This window comes from Pectinophora gossypiella, chromosome 26, assembly GCF_024362695.1.
Source record: "Pectinophora gossypiella chromosome 26, ilPecGoss1.1, whole genome shotgun sequence".
Taxonomy (NCBI): domain Eukaryota; kingdom Metazoa; phylum Arthropoda; class Insecta; order Lepidoptera; family Gelechiidae; genus Pectinophora; species Pectinophora gossypiella.
The window spans coordinates 33,669-50,464 of NC_065429.1; the positions used below are offsets into that span (position 1 = coordinate 33,669).

Here is a 16,796-nt window from a genome sequence, read left to right on the forward strand (position 1 = left end):
CTGGTTACTCCTTACTGATGTAAATAAAATATCGTTACATGAAACATATCAGGAGCCTTTAGCGGCTCAATAGTAATCCTGACACCAGAGTTGATGAGGTTGGTAATCCACCTCAGAACCCACACGAGAGAAGAAAACCCAACGATGAAACGAAAAGAAGGATTATCTGTTTTTATTACTGATTCTCAAATCGCTCAAAAGATAATAGTTGTATGCCAATGTATCTCATGAGTTCATAAGAGCTGACTACGACATACGTACCATAATACAACTATCTAATACCTATTGAATTAAAATAATTAGGTACCCGTAAAAAAATAACTATCCTTTATTTTTTGTTTCATACTTTTTAGAGTGCAATTTCGTCGTAATCGGGTTTTAAATTTATTTTGTACACGTTACAGCAACAGAGCGACGTGTCGGGCGCCGCAGACATCGAGCCGACGCGCGACGTGGGCCTCTGGGGGCCCCCGGGGGACACGCTGCTGGCCGGCAGCCACCGCGCCCTGCGCCACCTGCATCTGCGGGAGGACGGGCGGGATGCCGGGACACGTGGGGGGGACACGGGGGACTACGGGGGGAACACGGGGACGACTGGGGGGAATCTCATAAGCGACATGTTAAGAGGGGGCAGCCGTGGTTCTCTCAGTGGGGGGCATATTCCACATATCGGCGATATAGGGTCTAGTGATTGTCACAATAGGGGTGATCAGCTGATGGGTGATATGATGATCAGTCAGCGCGGTTATGCCGGGTTAGGTCGGGGCCATCAGCACGTGGAGGCGCCCCATGTGCCCCCGGGGCGCGGCCGCGGCCGCCTGCCTCGAGCGGCGCTCGCAGTGGCCAATAGGCCCCTTCCCCACTAACTCCAGCCTCCACCAATGCGGGTATGCTGAGCTGTGGATTCGTATTAATTTACATCACGTGAGAATAACCATTTACTATTGGTCACGGGGAACGGAAATAAACATAACAGTCTCCTCATACACGCCGTTACTATAGCAACGTATTATAGGTACATTAATGCTCGTTGCGGTTGATTATTCACGGACTCCAAAACTCACTAGAAACAAAACACACTCATAGTAGTAAAAAAAATTACACTAAAATGAAAAAACACTTTAAATGTTGTGATTTTCTCGTCAAAAGACGCGCGCCTATTAATACCTTTATACCATAGCAATAAAGGCCATTGCGGCATATTAATGCTTATTATATTGGCGGTATGGTTTTGAAGCCCCGCCCGCGCGGTACGACTTCCGTTGCGGCATTTTTGGGCCACATTTTTGCTTCCATGTTTATTCCGCTCACCGATTGGTCATTTATAGATAGCTAGCCACAGCTCAACATTAGTGGACCTCGGACTTAAAGGCGGAATGGATTTCATACTAACGATTACTTTTAAATTTTTGATATTTAGTGGGGCTTACAAGAAGTTAATGTTCTCGAAAATATTAAACCGTAAAAAGTACATTAATTTTATTATTAAAATTACTTGTAGCTCTGTCCATCCCTACAGGGAATACGGGCGTGAATTTATGAATATATTGTTTTATTTTCTTTTCAAAAATCGAGCCTAATCCATTCACATGAAAACACTTCCGCCTAAAGTCCGTTACCTGTGTTCCCCGCCTGAACTTAAAACACATTTTGAGGACTATTTCCCGCCTTTACTGAACTGCAAGTTCGTTTATTGTTACTAAATGTTAAGTTTATAATTACTCGTTAAAGTTTAAACCGGTCTTTAACAGATCTTTTTTATTTTTCTAACATTGTATTTTACATACTCAAGTAAAGTTTTTATATAAACTTAAATTTATATATTGTATCATAATGACAGAAAGTGTCCTTCCGATGTACCAAACTTGTACTTTAGTTTGATAGCTCTAAAACAGGCCACATTGCAGCAATTCGTCTAAAAGCAATATCGTAATTTGATATCTGAGGTGACCTTTATATAAATATCAAATATGTTTTAAATGAATGAGGTACTTTCTAGGCTACGTTCCACAAAAGCAATATAGATGGCGCTGTAAATATTTTCCTTCGTTTAACCTTCTAATTTCATACACAACAGACATAAATGCATGTTTTATCTTTGTTTTTGGATATAAATGATGACCCTTGTTATTACACCCAGCCACAATTACACCTTCCACCCATTATTATTCTGATCAAAATAAAGAGAAGCAATATAGGCAGCAACATCATTCTATACATAAGTAATATGAGCCAAATATCAAGCAACAATTACTTCTATATTATATGCTTCTGCCATTACATGGTATTTTGGAATATTATATAATTATCACGTTACATCTCGACAGCGCCATCTCTATTATTTTTGAGAAACGTAGCTTGTAAAGTCTTTGCTTTTTTTCAATAAATTGCTTCAGTGTGGCCTTTTTAACTTCCTTTTTTTTGTATAATTCAAAGTCTATAAATGTGCCATATTTAGTATGTATTAACATATAGCATAGACTATAGACCGACAAGGATGTTTGGACGCGTGGCCAAAATCGGCTCTAACACCGCTTATACATTCTCCATTTATAACTGTCACTTTTGACAGTCACAAATGGAGAATTAATGGAGAAGGAGCACACTAGCGCCCTCCCGTCGATCTTACCAGAGTACCACAATCCTTGTCGACCTGTAAGATATAATTAAACTTTGAGGCTGATTCTAGTTTCTACAATAATGTTTAGAATAAGATAAAAATTGGTTTCGTTTTTCCATTATAAATGTTTATCGATTTGTTATAGTTAAAATGATACCACACGTGGCGTGGGTTGCCGCGCCGTTGCGTCGACGCAATGAACTGTCTTTCGAATATGTCTCGTTATATGTTGACCGACGGAGCTCCGACGTCTCAACGGACCCACAACCCAAAGTGTGGCCTCGCTATTTGTTGATTAAAGTTTGAAATGTTGGCGTGAATTTCCTAAAATTGCTTTTAAAAGGTGACCGAATGTTACGTTGCGTCGTTAACATGAAATACGCATGTGTACCATATTATACGTGCGGCCGACTGGGCGATGTGTGTAGCTATGGGGTTATGTAATATTGTAATTGAGCTGGTATGGTCACACAGTGTAAGTATGGTAACACGACGCTGGGTGGAAACTTTGTAATAAACGAATTTCTTTATAATATAATGGTTTATTTTCCTTTCCAATCACATGCAAGTAAAAGTTGTGAATTATCTCCAGCATAGCATAACCAGCTGGGCGCAGACGCCCTCTCTACCTACCGGAGGATTAATCCTAATATCATAGATAGATATCGGGAGAGTTCATCATGTTGAACGCAAGTTGTCTTCTGTTTACTGATGGCTCTGCTCACTCCGTTAGGGTTCACGGGAGTGGATCTACTACTACTTAGACTATCTAAAATCGAAATACTTACCCTTTAAACACAACATAACAAGGTAGGCCCCCATGATAAGAAGAACACTACAATACCAGCGGAAGACAACTGAAGCGTAGACAACGTAGTATTATTGCTTATTCTATGACCGAAGACAGAGGATCTAATATTTCAAACAAATAGCTCGTAACAAGTGGTTTTTTATTTTAGGTAATTTGACCACTAAAATATCAAAATTTTGTTAAAACTATTTATTAGTGTTAAACTGTAAACACTAAATTGTATCTAGCCCAAAGAGTACCTTAATCTTAGATAATAATAATTAAAAATAAAATAAATAATACATAAACTCACGCCCGTAATCTCAAATGGGGTGGGCAGAGCCACAAGTAATCAAAGACAACTTGCAGCCACTGTTGATACGAAGTCTGTTGAAAATAAATAATAATTTACTTAATTAATTAAATAATTTTGATTTTGATATTTCGTATTTAGTTGGTTAGGTATAGGTACTTAAACCCTTTTGATTTTAAGTATTTTAAACACAATTCGTAATTTATCGTTAGGTTTTTTTATATTTTAGACATTTTCATTTATAAATACGTAACTATAAATATTCTATAGTTGGTAAAAATATAGTATTATAGTTAAGTGGATTAGGTACGTGTATAGTAATGACTGAATTAATTGCGTTTGGGTCGTAAAAAAGAAAATGTCTGATTGGCGGGAAATACACAAAATGGCGCGCGCTGCGCTTAGATTATATCGTTTTTTTTATAAGTAATAGAGTTCGAATGTTGTTTAATAATCCAAACTTCATTGTTTATCTATTGTGTCTGGAAATCTTGGTCTTACGAGGACAAGGGGGTTAAAAAGGCCACAAGAAGATTGCAATTTCAGATTTGCGCATTTAAAAGTAAGTGCGCAGTGCATACAAATGTCAAATTGCATTACTTAGTGTGCGTCAAGCTAGCGGCCTCAAAAAAAAATGGGCACGAAAAAATAATTTGACCATACCAAAAAATAGTACTCTTATTGAAAAAAATAGTACCTGTTGTAAAAAAATTAGTTATTATAATGACTTTTTGACATATTTCTACAAAGAGAATCAGGTCCAAATTATGATGGTAGGGAGTACTATTTCATACGAGTTTATTGACATTACTTACAAACTGAAGTATGCAAGCATTCCCCAGATAATAGGTATTTTCAAAACGTCAAGTTAGCGGGATCAAAGAACTGCCTTTATAACTTTGGAACCGTTGAAGTACTACTTTCGGTATTTTGCAGGGGGTGAGTACTATTTCGGTACTATTTTTTGGCGTTTAAATCAAAGCGAAAGACCTTGTCGTTAACTCTCGCCACGCTCACCGTCAAGCTAGCAAGTGCAATAAAACATGGCTATAAATCCAGAACCGTGATGGTACTAATTTTTTTACAACAGGTACTATTTTTTTCAATAAGAGTACTATTTTTTGGTATGGTCAAATTATTTTTTCGTGCCCATTTTTTTTTGAGGCCGCTAGCTTGACGCACACCATTACTTATTGTTTTTTAAGATGAATTGCTTCGATGTGGCGTTTTTAACCACCAAGTTTATGGAGTTCGTATAGGTTAAGGAAGTGAAAGTACCCCTTTTTGAGGCCTTCGATTGGCAGTGTGGTCAACGAAGCTATCTCCTTGTCTATGGCGATGCTACTACTGACCAAGAAATGTATCCGGGCAGCTAAAGTGTGTGCGTTGGTGGTGTGTGCTCTGGTCATGGCGACGATGCTGGTGACGACGGTGGAGTGGCTCCCAGCACCAGGTACAACCCTCATTGAATATTAGGTATATTGATTAGAATTTGAGCAGGACAGAGATATGGTTATACAGCCTAGTATGAAAGAGACATACTTACCAAGAACACTATACCTCAGTCATTCTAATCAAGCCATATTCAATTAGGTTTCATGAAAGCTAATTAGTTTTTCGCGCTCGGTCTACGTTTGTTGAAGTTAAGCAACTTTCGCAAAGGCCGGTCATAGGATGTGTGACCACAAAAAAAAAGTTTTCATCTCGAGCTCCTCCGTGCTTCGGAAGGCACGTTAAGCCGTTGGTCCCGGCTGCTTTGGCAGTCGTTAATAACCATCAATCCGCACTGGGCCCGCGTGGTGGTTTAAGGCCTGATCTCTCTATCCATCCATAGGGAAGGCCCGTGCCCCAGCAGTGGGGACGTTAATGGGCTGGTGATGATGGTAATGTCCACTCCTCAAGTCCCATGTAACGAGTGAGCATATTGCCATCCATCAGACACAAATCCTGGAAACCATGTTCACTCCAAACTACGTCAAATCCAGGGATTTATGAGCCCAGCTCGGGATTCAAACCCATGACACTATGTATAAGTCACGCGTACTCCTAACGGGATTTAACGGTTCACCAGTAACCCTGGCACTGGAGTTGGAGCCAACCAGTGGACAACGGTACCAATTGCCAATCAGCGCGCGAAAACAAACACTTCAGGTCCCCGATACCGACCCCGCCGGCGTGGTTGACGATTTCCCTTCATTCAGCGCTTATCGCTATCGACCCACTAGGGTCGATTAATTCTTTCAAATATTATCCTCTCAGACGACGCCGTGTGCTGAGCTGGACGCTGATGGTGCCCAGTTGGGCGTGAACCTCTGTCTGTTATCTTAAATTTTGTACCGGGTCATCGCTCCCCATTTGTCCGGCCAAGTAGTTAATGCCATTTGCGACAAATCTACAATAAGTCACGTGAAAAAATCTAGAGTTGGACCAAGAAGATGGGAGCTATGATGACGAGGACCGCCGCCTGGTGGGCACCAGCAGACTAGCACGCTCCATCCACCGCCTCACATGGAGCGCCCCGCTCGCTGCGGAGTACGAGAGACAGGTGCGTGCTCAGGGGACCAACACGATCACACGTATTTTAAGATGCAAGGTATTTATTTTGAACAGCCTCCGTGGTCCAATGGTTGAGCGTTGGGCTCATGATCCGGAGGTCCTGGGTTCGAATGGGGGCATATCACAAAAATCACTTTGTGATCCCTAGTTTGGTTAGGACATTACAGACTGATCACCTGATTGTTCGAAAGTTAGATGATCCGTGCTTCGGAAGGCACGTTAAGCCGTTGGTCCCGGTTACTACTTACTGATGTATGTATGTAGTCGTTACATGAGCCATGTCAGGGGCCTTTGGCGGCTCAATAGTAACCCTGACACCAGGGTTGATGAGGTTCGTAATCCACCTTACAACCCACACGATAGAAGATTTATTTTAATAATTAATTTCAAATCCACAATAAGTCCCATCAAAAAATAACCTACCCGTGTACGTGCCGCGCGTGCAACTTTCGCAAAGACCCGCGTGATGGTTTATGGCCCGATCTCCCTATCCATCCATAGGGAAGGCCCGTGCCCCAGCAGTGGGGACGTTAATGGGCTGGTGATGATGTACGTGCCGCGCAGGTGTTGGCGGACGAGGCGCGGATCGTGCCCGGCCTGGGCGAGGGCGGCGCCGCGGCCTCGCTGGCGGGAGCCCGCGAGCTCGGCGAGCAGTCCCTCAAGAGGCTCGCCATGAACGTCTACCTTAGCGACAGGATCGCTTACAACCGATCCGTTGGAGGTACCTACGTGTGTTTTTACAGCAAATTAGAAAGTAGGAAATTAAATATCTTACTATGAGACCAATTCCTGAGCTGCTGCGGGCCCTCCGGATCGTGAGCCCAACGCACCACTGGGCCACAGAGACCGATGGGTTAAATGAAATATTATTATTTTTATTAAGTAAGTAACAAAATGTATTTTATTATCCGAATAGGGAGGTAAATAGGTAGCAGGTTAATATTAATATACTTACTTACTTACAGCCTCTGTGGTCTAGTGGTTAGAGCGTTAGGCTCACGATCTGGAGGTCCGGGTTCGATTCCCGATGGGGACATTGTCGAAATCACTTTGTGAGACTGTCCTTTGTTTGGTAAGGACTTTTCAGGCTTGAATCACCTGATTGTCCGAAATTCCGTGCTTCGGAGGGCACGTTAAGCCGTTGGTCCCGGCTATTAGCCGTAAAAAACACCTCCACCAACCCGCAGTGGAGCAGCGTGGTGGAGTATGCTCCATACCCCCTCCGGTTGATTGAGGGGAGGCCTGTGCCCAGCAGTGGGACGTATATAGGCAGTTTATGATACTTACTTACCAAGTTAATTAAACACGTTCTTTGTCTGCGTTCTCGTTTGTTAACCCGTCACAGACCACCGCGACCCCGCGTGCGCGCACGAGCTGTACGACGCGACGCTGCCGTCGGCGTCAGTGGTCGTCGTGTTCCACAACGAGCCGTACTCCGTGGTCCTGCGCACCATCTGGTCCGTGGTCAACAGCGCCCGGCGGGACCGGCCCTGGTTCAGGCGCGCCAGGTTCACAGACAGCCAGGGACGCACTATGACTGTAGGTGGGTAGAGTTGAGACTTAAAACATAGCTAGGAACATAACTTTTTATAACATAAGCTTTACGTCTATATCCCAACTGGGGTAGTCAGAGGTACATCCATCGCAGGATGAACTAAGTACCCACAGCTCACCGAGCTTTCTGTTAGACCTACGTGATAGGTGGTGAACCGAATGTCGACCCTAGTGGGCCCATAGCGCGCAATGAGGCAAATCGTCAACCACGCGGGCGGGGTCGGTGTCAATCAGGGTGGTCACTAGTTTAAGGTTTATTTGTTATTTGGCATATAAGTTTGTGGAATATAATGACATCGACACTAAGTACGCGTTTTTGTCACCTTTGATGGGTTTTCCCTTGGCCCCAGACTTGCCCGAAGGCATTGACGAGGCCTAAGATGGAGCGAGCTAGCCCAGAAGGTGACGCTAATCTTTAAAAGCAGCCCGTTCCTGATATAACCATCTTAAGCCCAGGTGTTCATTTCAGGTTACCCAGGCCAGGATCCCAGCTCGCAGCTGGTGTACCTGAAGGAGATCATCCTGGTGGACGACAACTCCACGCTGCCGGAGCTGAAGGGCAAGCTCAGCCACTACGTGCGCACGCGCCTGCCGCCCGACCTCATACGGATACTACGGCTGCCCGAACGGTAAATATGCACAATATGGCCTGCGTTGGCACCTTGTCACAGTAAAAACTTACTTTTTTATCTAGTTACCCACACAGTTTTTTTTATATTTGTCCTGTCGTAATAAAAGAATATGGCGCCCTAATGTCATCACCGTTATTGACATTTCTCAGGGTTGGGAGATGGGAATCTCTGAATCAACTCATGAATATGAATGGGACTTGACATTTTTTTTTTACTTGAATTATTGTAAATTTGCCGCAAATGGCACTATCTACTTGGCTGGACAAATGGGGAGCGCTGAGGGCTCTCACCCGGTACAACGTTTAAGACAACCGGCCTGACGGTGCCCAGTTGGGCGCGAACCTCGGCTCAGGGCGTCGTCTGAGAGGAAGAATAATTAAAAGAATTAATCGACCGTAGTGGATCGGTAGCGGTAAGCGCCGAATGAGGGAAATCGTCGACCACGCCGGCGGGGTTGGTTTCGGCGTCCTGAAGTATAAATTGGTTGTATGACTTGACAAACATTCACTAATTAAATAAAGAAAACGATTCACGATCATACTGACTTGGCGGTAAGTGTATTTTGTATTCGATGTGGATTGTTGAGTAATAAACCGCTGAGAGTTTGTCGCCATTTCTTTACAGCCATAACTAGTTTCCAAGTGTATGTTAGTATACAGGGTGTGTACCGTACCGAATACTGAGGGAGATGATTCAGCAAGCATAAATCAATTCAGGGGAATCAATCAATTTTGCAACGGAAAGTCCTTTCCACTTGATACTAACTCAGAATCATGAGCTGAATTATTTTAGGTGGATCCTACATCACTACATGGTATAAAACGAAGTCGCTTTTTCTGTCCCTATATCCCTATGTAAGTACACTTAAATCTTTAAAACTGCGCAACGGATTTTGATGCGGTTTTTTTTAGTAGATAGAGTGATTCAAGAGGAAGATTTATTATGTATAATAACACCCATTAAATAGTGGAGAAATACTGTTATTTTTCAGGTTTTTAATGTGATGTCGTGAATAATTTAATTTTTTCCTCACCATTGCACCCGAGCGAAGCCGGGGCGGGTGTCTAGTTGATAATAAACAAAAGATTTAACTTGTATGGTGGTGTCGCGTAGCGTGGGTCTGACGCGCGCTCGGCTGGCGGGCGCGCGGGCCGCGGGCGGCTCGGTGCTGGTGTTCCTGGACGCGCACTGCGAGGCGCAGCCCGACTGGCTGCGGCCGCTGCTGCAGCGCATACGGGACGACCCGCACGCCGTCGTCATGCCCATCATCGACACCATCAGCAAGGCTGACTTCAAGTACGCGGTGAAGCGAGATGGACACTACAGTTACCAGGTAGCGTTTCGCTACGGCTTGGTTAGATTTGGAATTCTCTGCCCGCGAAGATGTTTCCCGATAAGTACAATCTGAGACTCTTCAAGGCAAGAGTGAATAGGCACTTAGGTAAGCATGTCCCTTCCTCAGTCACATCATCACTTGCCATCAGGTGAGGTTGCGGGCAAAAGCTTCGATGACAGAGGTTGCTTGGGGCTTGGGGTAGTCAGAGGTACATCCATCGCAAGATGAACTAAGTACCCACACCTCCACACCTCACCGAGCTTTTTTTTTATTATTATTTATTTAATAGGTGCGCCGTCTATAATGATCGAGCCAACTGTGTTAGTGAAAACTGCACTTAAGATGAAATAACTCATTGGTGCGTGCCGGGGTTCGAACTGGCTCCCCCTTTTGGGAAGCAAGCCGGTGATAGGTACGCAGGACCACAGTGTCATAACATAACAAAAACTTTATTGCACACATAGGAAATATAAAATTAAAACAAAAGAGAAATAGAAAGAGTACGATAGGCGGCCTTATTGCTAAGTAGCAATCTCTTCAAACAACCCTTGAGTACTCATAGGAGATACTTATTTAATATTCTTAGGGGGATAGTGTAACATATGAATACTTGTACGTACAATCAAAAAATGCTACCTGATATTAACTCAGAATCATGGTCTGAATCATCCCCCTGAGTATTCGTTGCGATGTCACTAACACCCTGTATATATTCCCTCATCAATTGACTTGTGAGTGTACAGAAACTCAGACTCAAAAGCTCCGTGAACGAGGGTCCTACTTACACCACCATGCGGTGGCTGCATTATCTGGTACATCAACAGATGGTCTACATTATATTTGTCAACTGAAGACCTTCAAGTTATTATTTTCCATAATTAAAACACATAATAACGGGTTCTTACAGCAGGGATATGAGACTCCCGATATTTCGACACTGTTGCAAGTGCCATGATCACGGGATGACTGATGGGATTGGAGTGGGCAGACATATCTGTCTACCCTCTGTCTTTGCCGCTTGTTTATGTATTTGATATCGGGACGTGTCGAAACGTTCGGAACCAAACTCACTACGACAAACCGCACTCACTGTGTCCTCACGTTTTGTCACCACATTAGGCCGTTTTAAGCTTTTTACAACACCTACCACTGGATTCCACATGCTTCAGATAGATTATTATTATTATACTATTTTCCAGATAGGAGGATTCTCGTTCAATGGCTTCTTTAAGTGGATCGATGTGCCGGAACGGGAGAAACAGCGACGCAAGCGCAGCCATGCACCTACCTGGTTAGAGCCTGTTTCCCTTCTTACACAGACACTAATACATATTACACAGACAATAAAGATATTGTAACGAAGCATTTCGGACCAACGAGCCTTGTAGCGACATCTTGTGGTTTCTGGCGATATAATGTTGTTTCACAGAACACAGATGGCGCTGCAGGGTTATCGATGGGCCCGAATATTTTTAATTATTTTTATTTTCTTCAAAATTTGGTATATTAAATTATCTGCAACATTTATTTAAAGATTTAGTTTTGGATTAGTTTTGATCAAACAAGTCGATCGATTGTTGTCGTTGATTCGGCGAATTTATGGTTTGGGAGATTTTTTCTAGTTTGGCAACTTTGTTCGTGGTTCTTGTGTCAGACTGACAGCTGGCTGAGCTGAGAGACAGGTTATGGAAAGTGGGGACGTCGCGAGAGCGCCGGAGACTCCACTGCCGTAACAATAATGTGGGCAAATTAAAAGCCACGATTTATCGGCGACATCAAGAGCCGATGTCTCGATTTAAATAAACAACTTAACCGAGATGGTGAGTCCTCGCAATTCTTCGTGCATATTTTTGCACCAACTTTGTGATAACCTCGAGGTCCTTGTTTTCAGCAACATCACTGAAATCCCATCGCCTAAGGTCCAGTGGGTGGGTTTAGGTTTCATCCGAGCGATGCCCAACTATCCCGGATGAACCTGTAAGTTATTTTCTTTGTTTTACACTCGTGAGTTGCATTGCCACGCTGTCAGCTGAACCACATGCTAATCATTGCCATTCCTTGTTGCAGATGGGTTTCTTGTGTTTTCTTTAAGTTTTAACGTTTTAAAGTTTTAACGTTTTTGCAAGTTTTAATCTAAGAAGAAGTTTATGATTGGATCAGACTATTTCAACAAATTTTGTGAATGAAGATTCCTACTGTTTTCTTCTGCTTTTGAGAGTTATTTCAAGCTTCATTTTGGCGGAGCTTGCCTTGGTTGGTTGCACGTCGAAGCTTTTCTTTGTGCGGCGCGCATGTGGATGTGCCGCGCCTCTCCTTTTGTCAACACTCCGGATAAGGCCCGGTGAAGGACTGCGAGGTTGACCGGTGGACGTGCAGCCCGCCAGCTGCGTAACAGTTGGCCCGCTGCGCCGCCATCGTCCAGCACGCCCTGGCCTGAGCCGGCCTCAACTCATCACCTGTACGGTATTCCGGAACGCCTCAGGTAGGCCTGATAGTCGGAGGTCCTCGAGTAAGTGAGGTGCCTACAGGTGTACGGACAGTGTTTTTAAACATAGTGATATCCCATGGTTGTTACGGAGTGACAATTAACCTGACGGTCCAAAGCGCGACCTGTCTCCCTCCATAGGGTTTTTGACCTACCTATGGTTAATGAAATTTGTAGATTTAAAAAATATACATTGTACAAATTCAAGGGAGTTTTCTTTGTCTCATGCTCACCGGTCTATAACATCTAGCTGTGCCCTTCAGGTAAACACCACTTTATAAATTTCTGAAACATATCGATATCGGTATTTCATAACTCTATTTCCTATTTCACCTACCTTCCTAATAGGTAGCAAAAGATTTACGTTTCAGTGGCGCCCTTCTTGGTGAAATTGTCGCTCTGTACAACCATTTTAGAATATAAGTGGTGTTGGCATAAACTTTAAGAATAAATTTTGTGAAAACAGTGTATTTTTTTTATTATTAAAAGTGATGGGATTTTGTGTGAATTGTTTGTGTTTATGTTGCATCCTAGGTTAAGTTGTGTCTGTTTCTTAGTATAAGCACAGATCATATAATACTAACGTACAGATGCCTCACGTCATACAACGAAACTGTGCCGTTCTAACTCGGGCAATTCTTCGGGCTATTTTTAGTTCTAATAAATGACCACTAGATGCCGCTAAAACGCCCCTTTTTTAGCGGCATCTAGTGGTCATTTATTGATGGGATCGAACGAATCGAGCGACATCTAGTGAAATTTCAGCTTACTGAGTGCAAGTTATTGCAAGCACAATATATTTACTTAGAGTTAGAGTAAAATTAAGATAATAGATGGCGCAAACGGATTTTTTTTCTCAACGTTGACATGTTAGTATTATAATCTGTGACAATGATCTGTGACATTGTCAAGGTGACAGTTGTTAGTTGACATACGATTATATCTGATGTTTGGTGGGCAAAGAATACAAGGTCTTTGTTTGGTGGGGTTTATTGATTACGTCTTCATTTTGTATTGGCAAAAATATATCTCCAACTCCTGTAAGTATCTAATTAGTTACTAAAACTGGAAGATAATTAAAAACATAGCTAAGGTCCTACCTAGAACGCAATCGTCCCTTATCATCCCGGGCGTGTCGTAAACCCGACTGAGGAGAACCTTTATGAAAGACAAGTCTTTTCTAGCATGATGAAACATTACATTGGACCACCGGTTAAGCACCTGAGGACTTTGTATAAAGTGCTTCCAAATTGGTCTCTGCTTACTCGTGGCTCTGCCCAGCCTAATCGGGATTACAGGCGTGAGTATAAGTATGTATGTAGTAGATACTTTTTTGTGTAGCTGTCACCTATCTATGGTACAAATCATAATATACTGTTTGTTGAAAAAAAGTTAAATAAGTCTAGTTAGGCAGTGAGCGTGTTGTGAATTTAAGCCTGTAATTTATTTCAGATCTCTAAAGACGATGATAACCATTATGAAGAATGACATGCAAAGGCTATTTGAACCACATATCAACAATTTTCTGACCATGACCAAGTGATGAATATGATACAAGTCTACCTCATGAAAGCCACACTACTTTTCAAAGAAAAATATTTTCTTTGGAGTTGTAGGTATTATAGTGAAAACTTAATCCTGACTTCTGTTCTGCATAAATGAGACTCGCACTATGCCAGGTATGTATGCTTAAATTATTATCCCATTAACCCATTTCTTTGAGCCCGAATATCTAAATGTTCAATAAAGTAGATAAATTTCAAACTCATCGGATTACATGCGTAATAGGTCATCCATGTGTCTAAATGTAAAAAATAGAGCCTACTATTACTACTCATTGGTATATGAGAGTATTAACTCACACTTACTCTCCTTCTCAGGGCGGACAGAGCAGAGTTTTGGCACACAAGTTTTGTCATACATTGCAATATACCTACTATTATTATATAGTCACTATTACTCTAATATAAAATAGGTCATAATGGTAGACTTGTTTGCATCTCAAACGATGAACCCGGTTCAAACCCTGGTACCGGACTTGCATTAATTTAATTTAAACAGTTCACATCTAGCACACTTGGCCTGACCATTATAGGTAGCGATACAGCCTATCGTTAGCCTAACGGAAAGCTCGTGAGGTGCGTGTGCTTAGTTCATCTTGTGATGAATGTTACTTTGACTACCTCAATGGGATGCAAGATCTTGCTTATGTTATGTTATTATATTATCTGTGATACATAGATAAACTAATGCCTATAATACCTAATGGGTGGTAGAAATGTTTTGTTCTGAATATCATTGCCGATCAAAATTAATGTGCTCTTTTAATAACTATTATATTTTCATTTGTAGGTAACATAATATAGCGAGTACCCTGGTTGAGTCAAGATAATATAAAATAAGTGGAAAGATAATGTGGCCCAAGTAGTAAAGGAAAGGATGTGCAAACAGCCGAATGTGAATCTGGCAATAATGTGCCTGTTTAAATGAGTTTTAGTTGAGTACCAAATAGTTACCTAGGTTTTCCTGGGAAAAACACTGATCCAGCTTTTCTGATTCAACTGAGTTTGTGTATGGTTTTGAATAAATAACTAAACAATAGAAATGTGTCTTTTTTATTTTACTATCCCCTTTCCATTACATAGATAGATATCATTTAAAGTAACTATAAATAATTAATTGTTCATTACAATTTATATAAAAGTAGTATTAGTATATTATAATTAAGATACCTACTTGATTATTAAAATTAACAAATTTAATGAAGTTGGATTTTTTTTTTTAATGACTAGAATGAAAATACAATAAATATTCAATTATACTACTTCTTTAATTCAAAAGGTATTACATTTTGTTATTGTTAGATACAATACTAATTTCTTTTTTAACACTTTGCATTTTGGCGTGTCTTCAGTAATTGACAACCGTCTTCTCTTCGGCGTGTTGCACTGGTATGCTACTGCTGGCGGCTCCACGAGCTCTTCAAGTTCGCAGTCGCGAAGCCGTTTATTTTTGTACACCTTTTTCGGTGTCAGTACTTTAAAAGTACCTGATGAACCTAAAACGAAAAATAGTATGTATTAAATAATGTCGTGAATCTTATCTTCTTATCGTGGGTGGAATACCAGCCTCATCAACCCTAGTGTCAGGGTTATGATTGAGTCGCCAAAGGCCCCAAAAGATGAATGTAAAGCAAAGTTGTTGGAGATAACAATACCTAACATAAAGGAAGAAAAGGGCAATTATAACATTCATTAAAGTAGGTAGGTAACTAACGTATTAACGTAGCCATTTTATAAATATTAAAATGTGTATGATAAGTGATTCCTAAAAGATAGACATAGGTAGGTACTTATAAAAAACCACAATACATTGTTTTGTTATATCTCAAAACCATTAGGCAGCTTTTTCGATGAAAGCTCCCACTAGTCTTGATTTTTTTCGGACATAGATTGAACATCAGCGCTCAAAAAGTGGGACGCAAAGTTACTGTTAATATAGCGACGTGACAGTATTTCTCCGCGGTGCGCGATTAGGCGCCGAACTGGCAACATGCGAAGTGCGTGGTAAAAAGTTGCAAATAGAAGCTCAAAGAAAAAAATATGTAACACTTCTTGTAAGTCATGACATTGGTGCTAATTCCTGTAAACACATCTAACTTTATTTTAAGTTATATCTGTCATTATTATTTTTTTCTTTTGAGATAGCCGCCAACAAACAGACGAGCGAATGGCGTGGGAGCTTTGTTTTATAATATTATTATAATGACAGATAGAATAAAAAAATAATAATGACAGATCTCTCAATGCGTCTTATCGGGGCTTCGGGGGATGCTAGGGCTGGTAGTTATTTCTGTCAGAGAATTAGCCTGGCGATTCAGAGGGGTAATGCTGCCAGCCTGTTGGGCACCTTGCCTCGATGTGACGCATCGGAGGAGGTGTTTTATTTATAGGGTGTGTTTGTTTTGTTTTTGTTTGAATAAATTGATTTTAATTATAATGACAGATATAACTTAAAATAAAATAAATAAAAATAATGATTAGATTACTGACGTGTTAAAGGCAACCAGACGAGATATAGAATGTAAACAAAGTTTCAGAAGTTCAAAACATTTATATTTGAATAAATTATCATAAAGTCCGAATTTTAATCGCTGTCGTCTGTACTAGACAAAGATGATTCGTCGGAAGAGTCCGAGTCAGCTGTGTTTATGATAAAACTATCTATCGTATTATCAATCATGTTGTCAATACTGTGTTTAAATCAACAACTACTCATAATACCAGCAAAAATCAAAAATAAAAGTAACAGAAACGGAATAATAAGAACAAAAATCTAAGTAGGTAAATACGGGGACGAAAAAATATGTATCACTTCGAACGCAATCCAAACAGAAATGAACATGTTCATAAAATGGCGGTCCAAATGTTGACAGCTGCAGTACCGACTGCTTTCCTGTACCTACCACGAAACACAACGACAGCTGTCGTTGACCAACTGACGCCATAAC

At 41.3% G+C, this 16,796-nt stretch overlaps 1 protein-coding gene across 1 annotated transcript in view; it reads left to right on the plus strand.

The window, feature by feature from the left end:
* The first annotated feature begins 789 nt into the window (after positions 1–789).
* The window catches only part of LOC126378273 (polypeptide N-acetylgalactosaminyltransferase 1-like), a 34,409-nt gene continuing 18,402 nt past the window's right edge, over positions 790–16,796 (plus strand). The window contains exons 1-8 of the mRNA XM_050026464.1: positions 790–887; positions 5,028–5,176; positions 6,144–6,268; positions 6,844–7,000; positions 7,625–7,822; positions 8,303–8,462; positions 9,579–9,798; positions 11,001–11,092. Of these exons, the coding sequence (XP_049882421.1) occupies positions 790–887; positions 5,028–5,176; positions 6,144–6,268; positions 6,844–7,000; positions 7,625–7,822; positions 8,303–8,462; positions 9,579–9,798; positions 11,001–11,092 (1,199 nt within the window). The remainder of the gene's footprint in view (positions 888–5,027; positions 5,177–6,143; positions 6,269–6,843; positions 7,001–7,624; positions 7,823–8,302; positions 8,463–9,578; positions 9,799–11,000; positions 11,093–16,796) is intronic.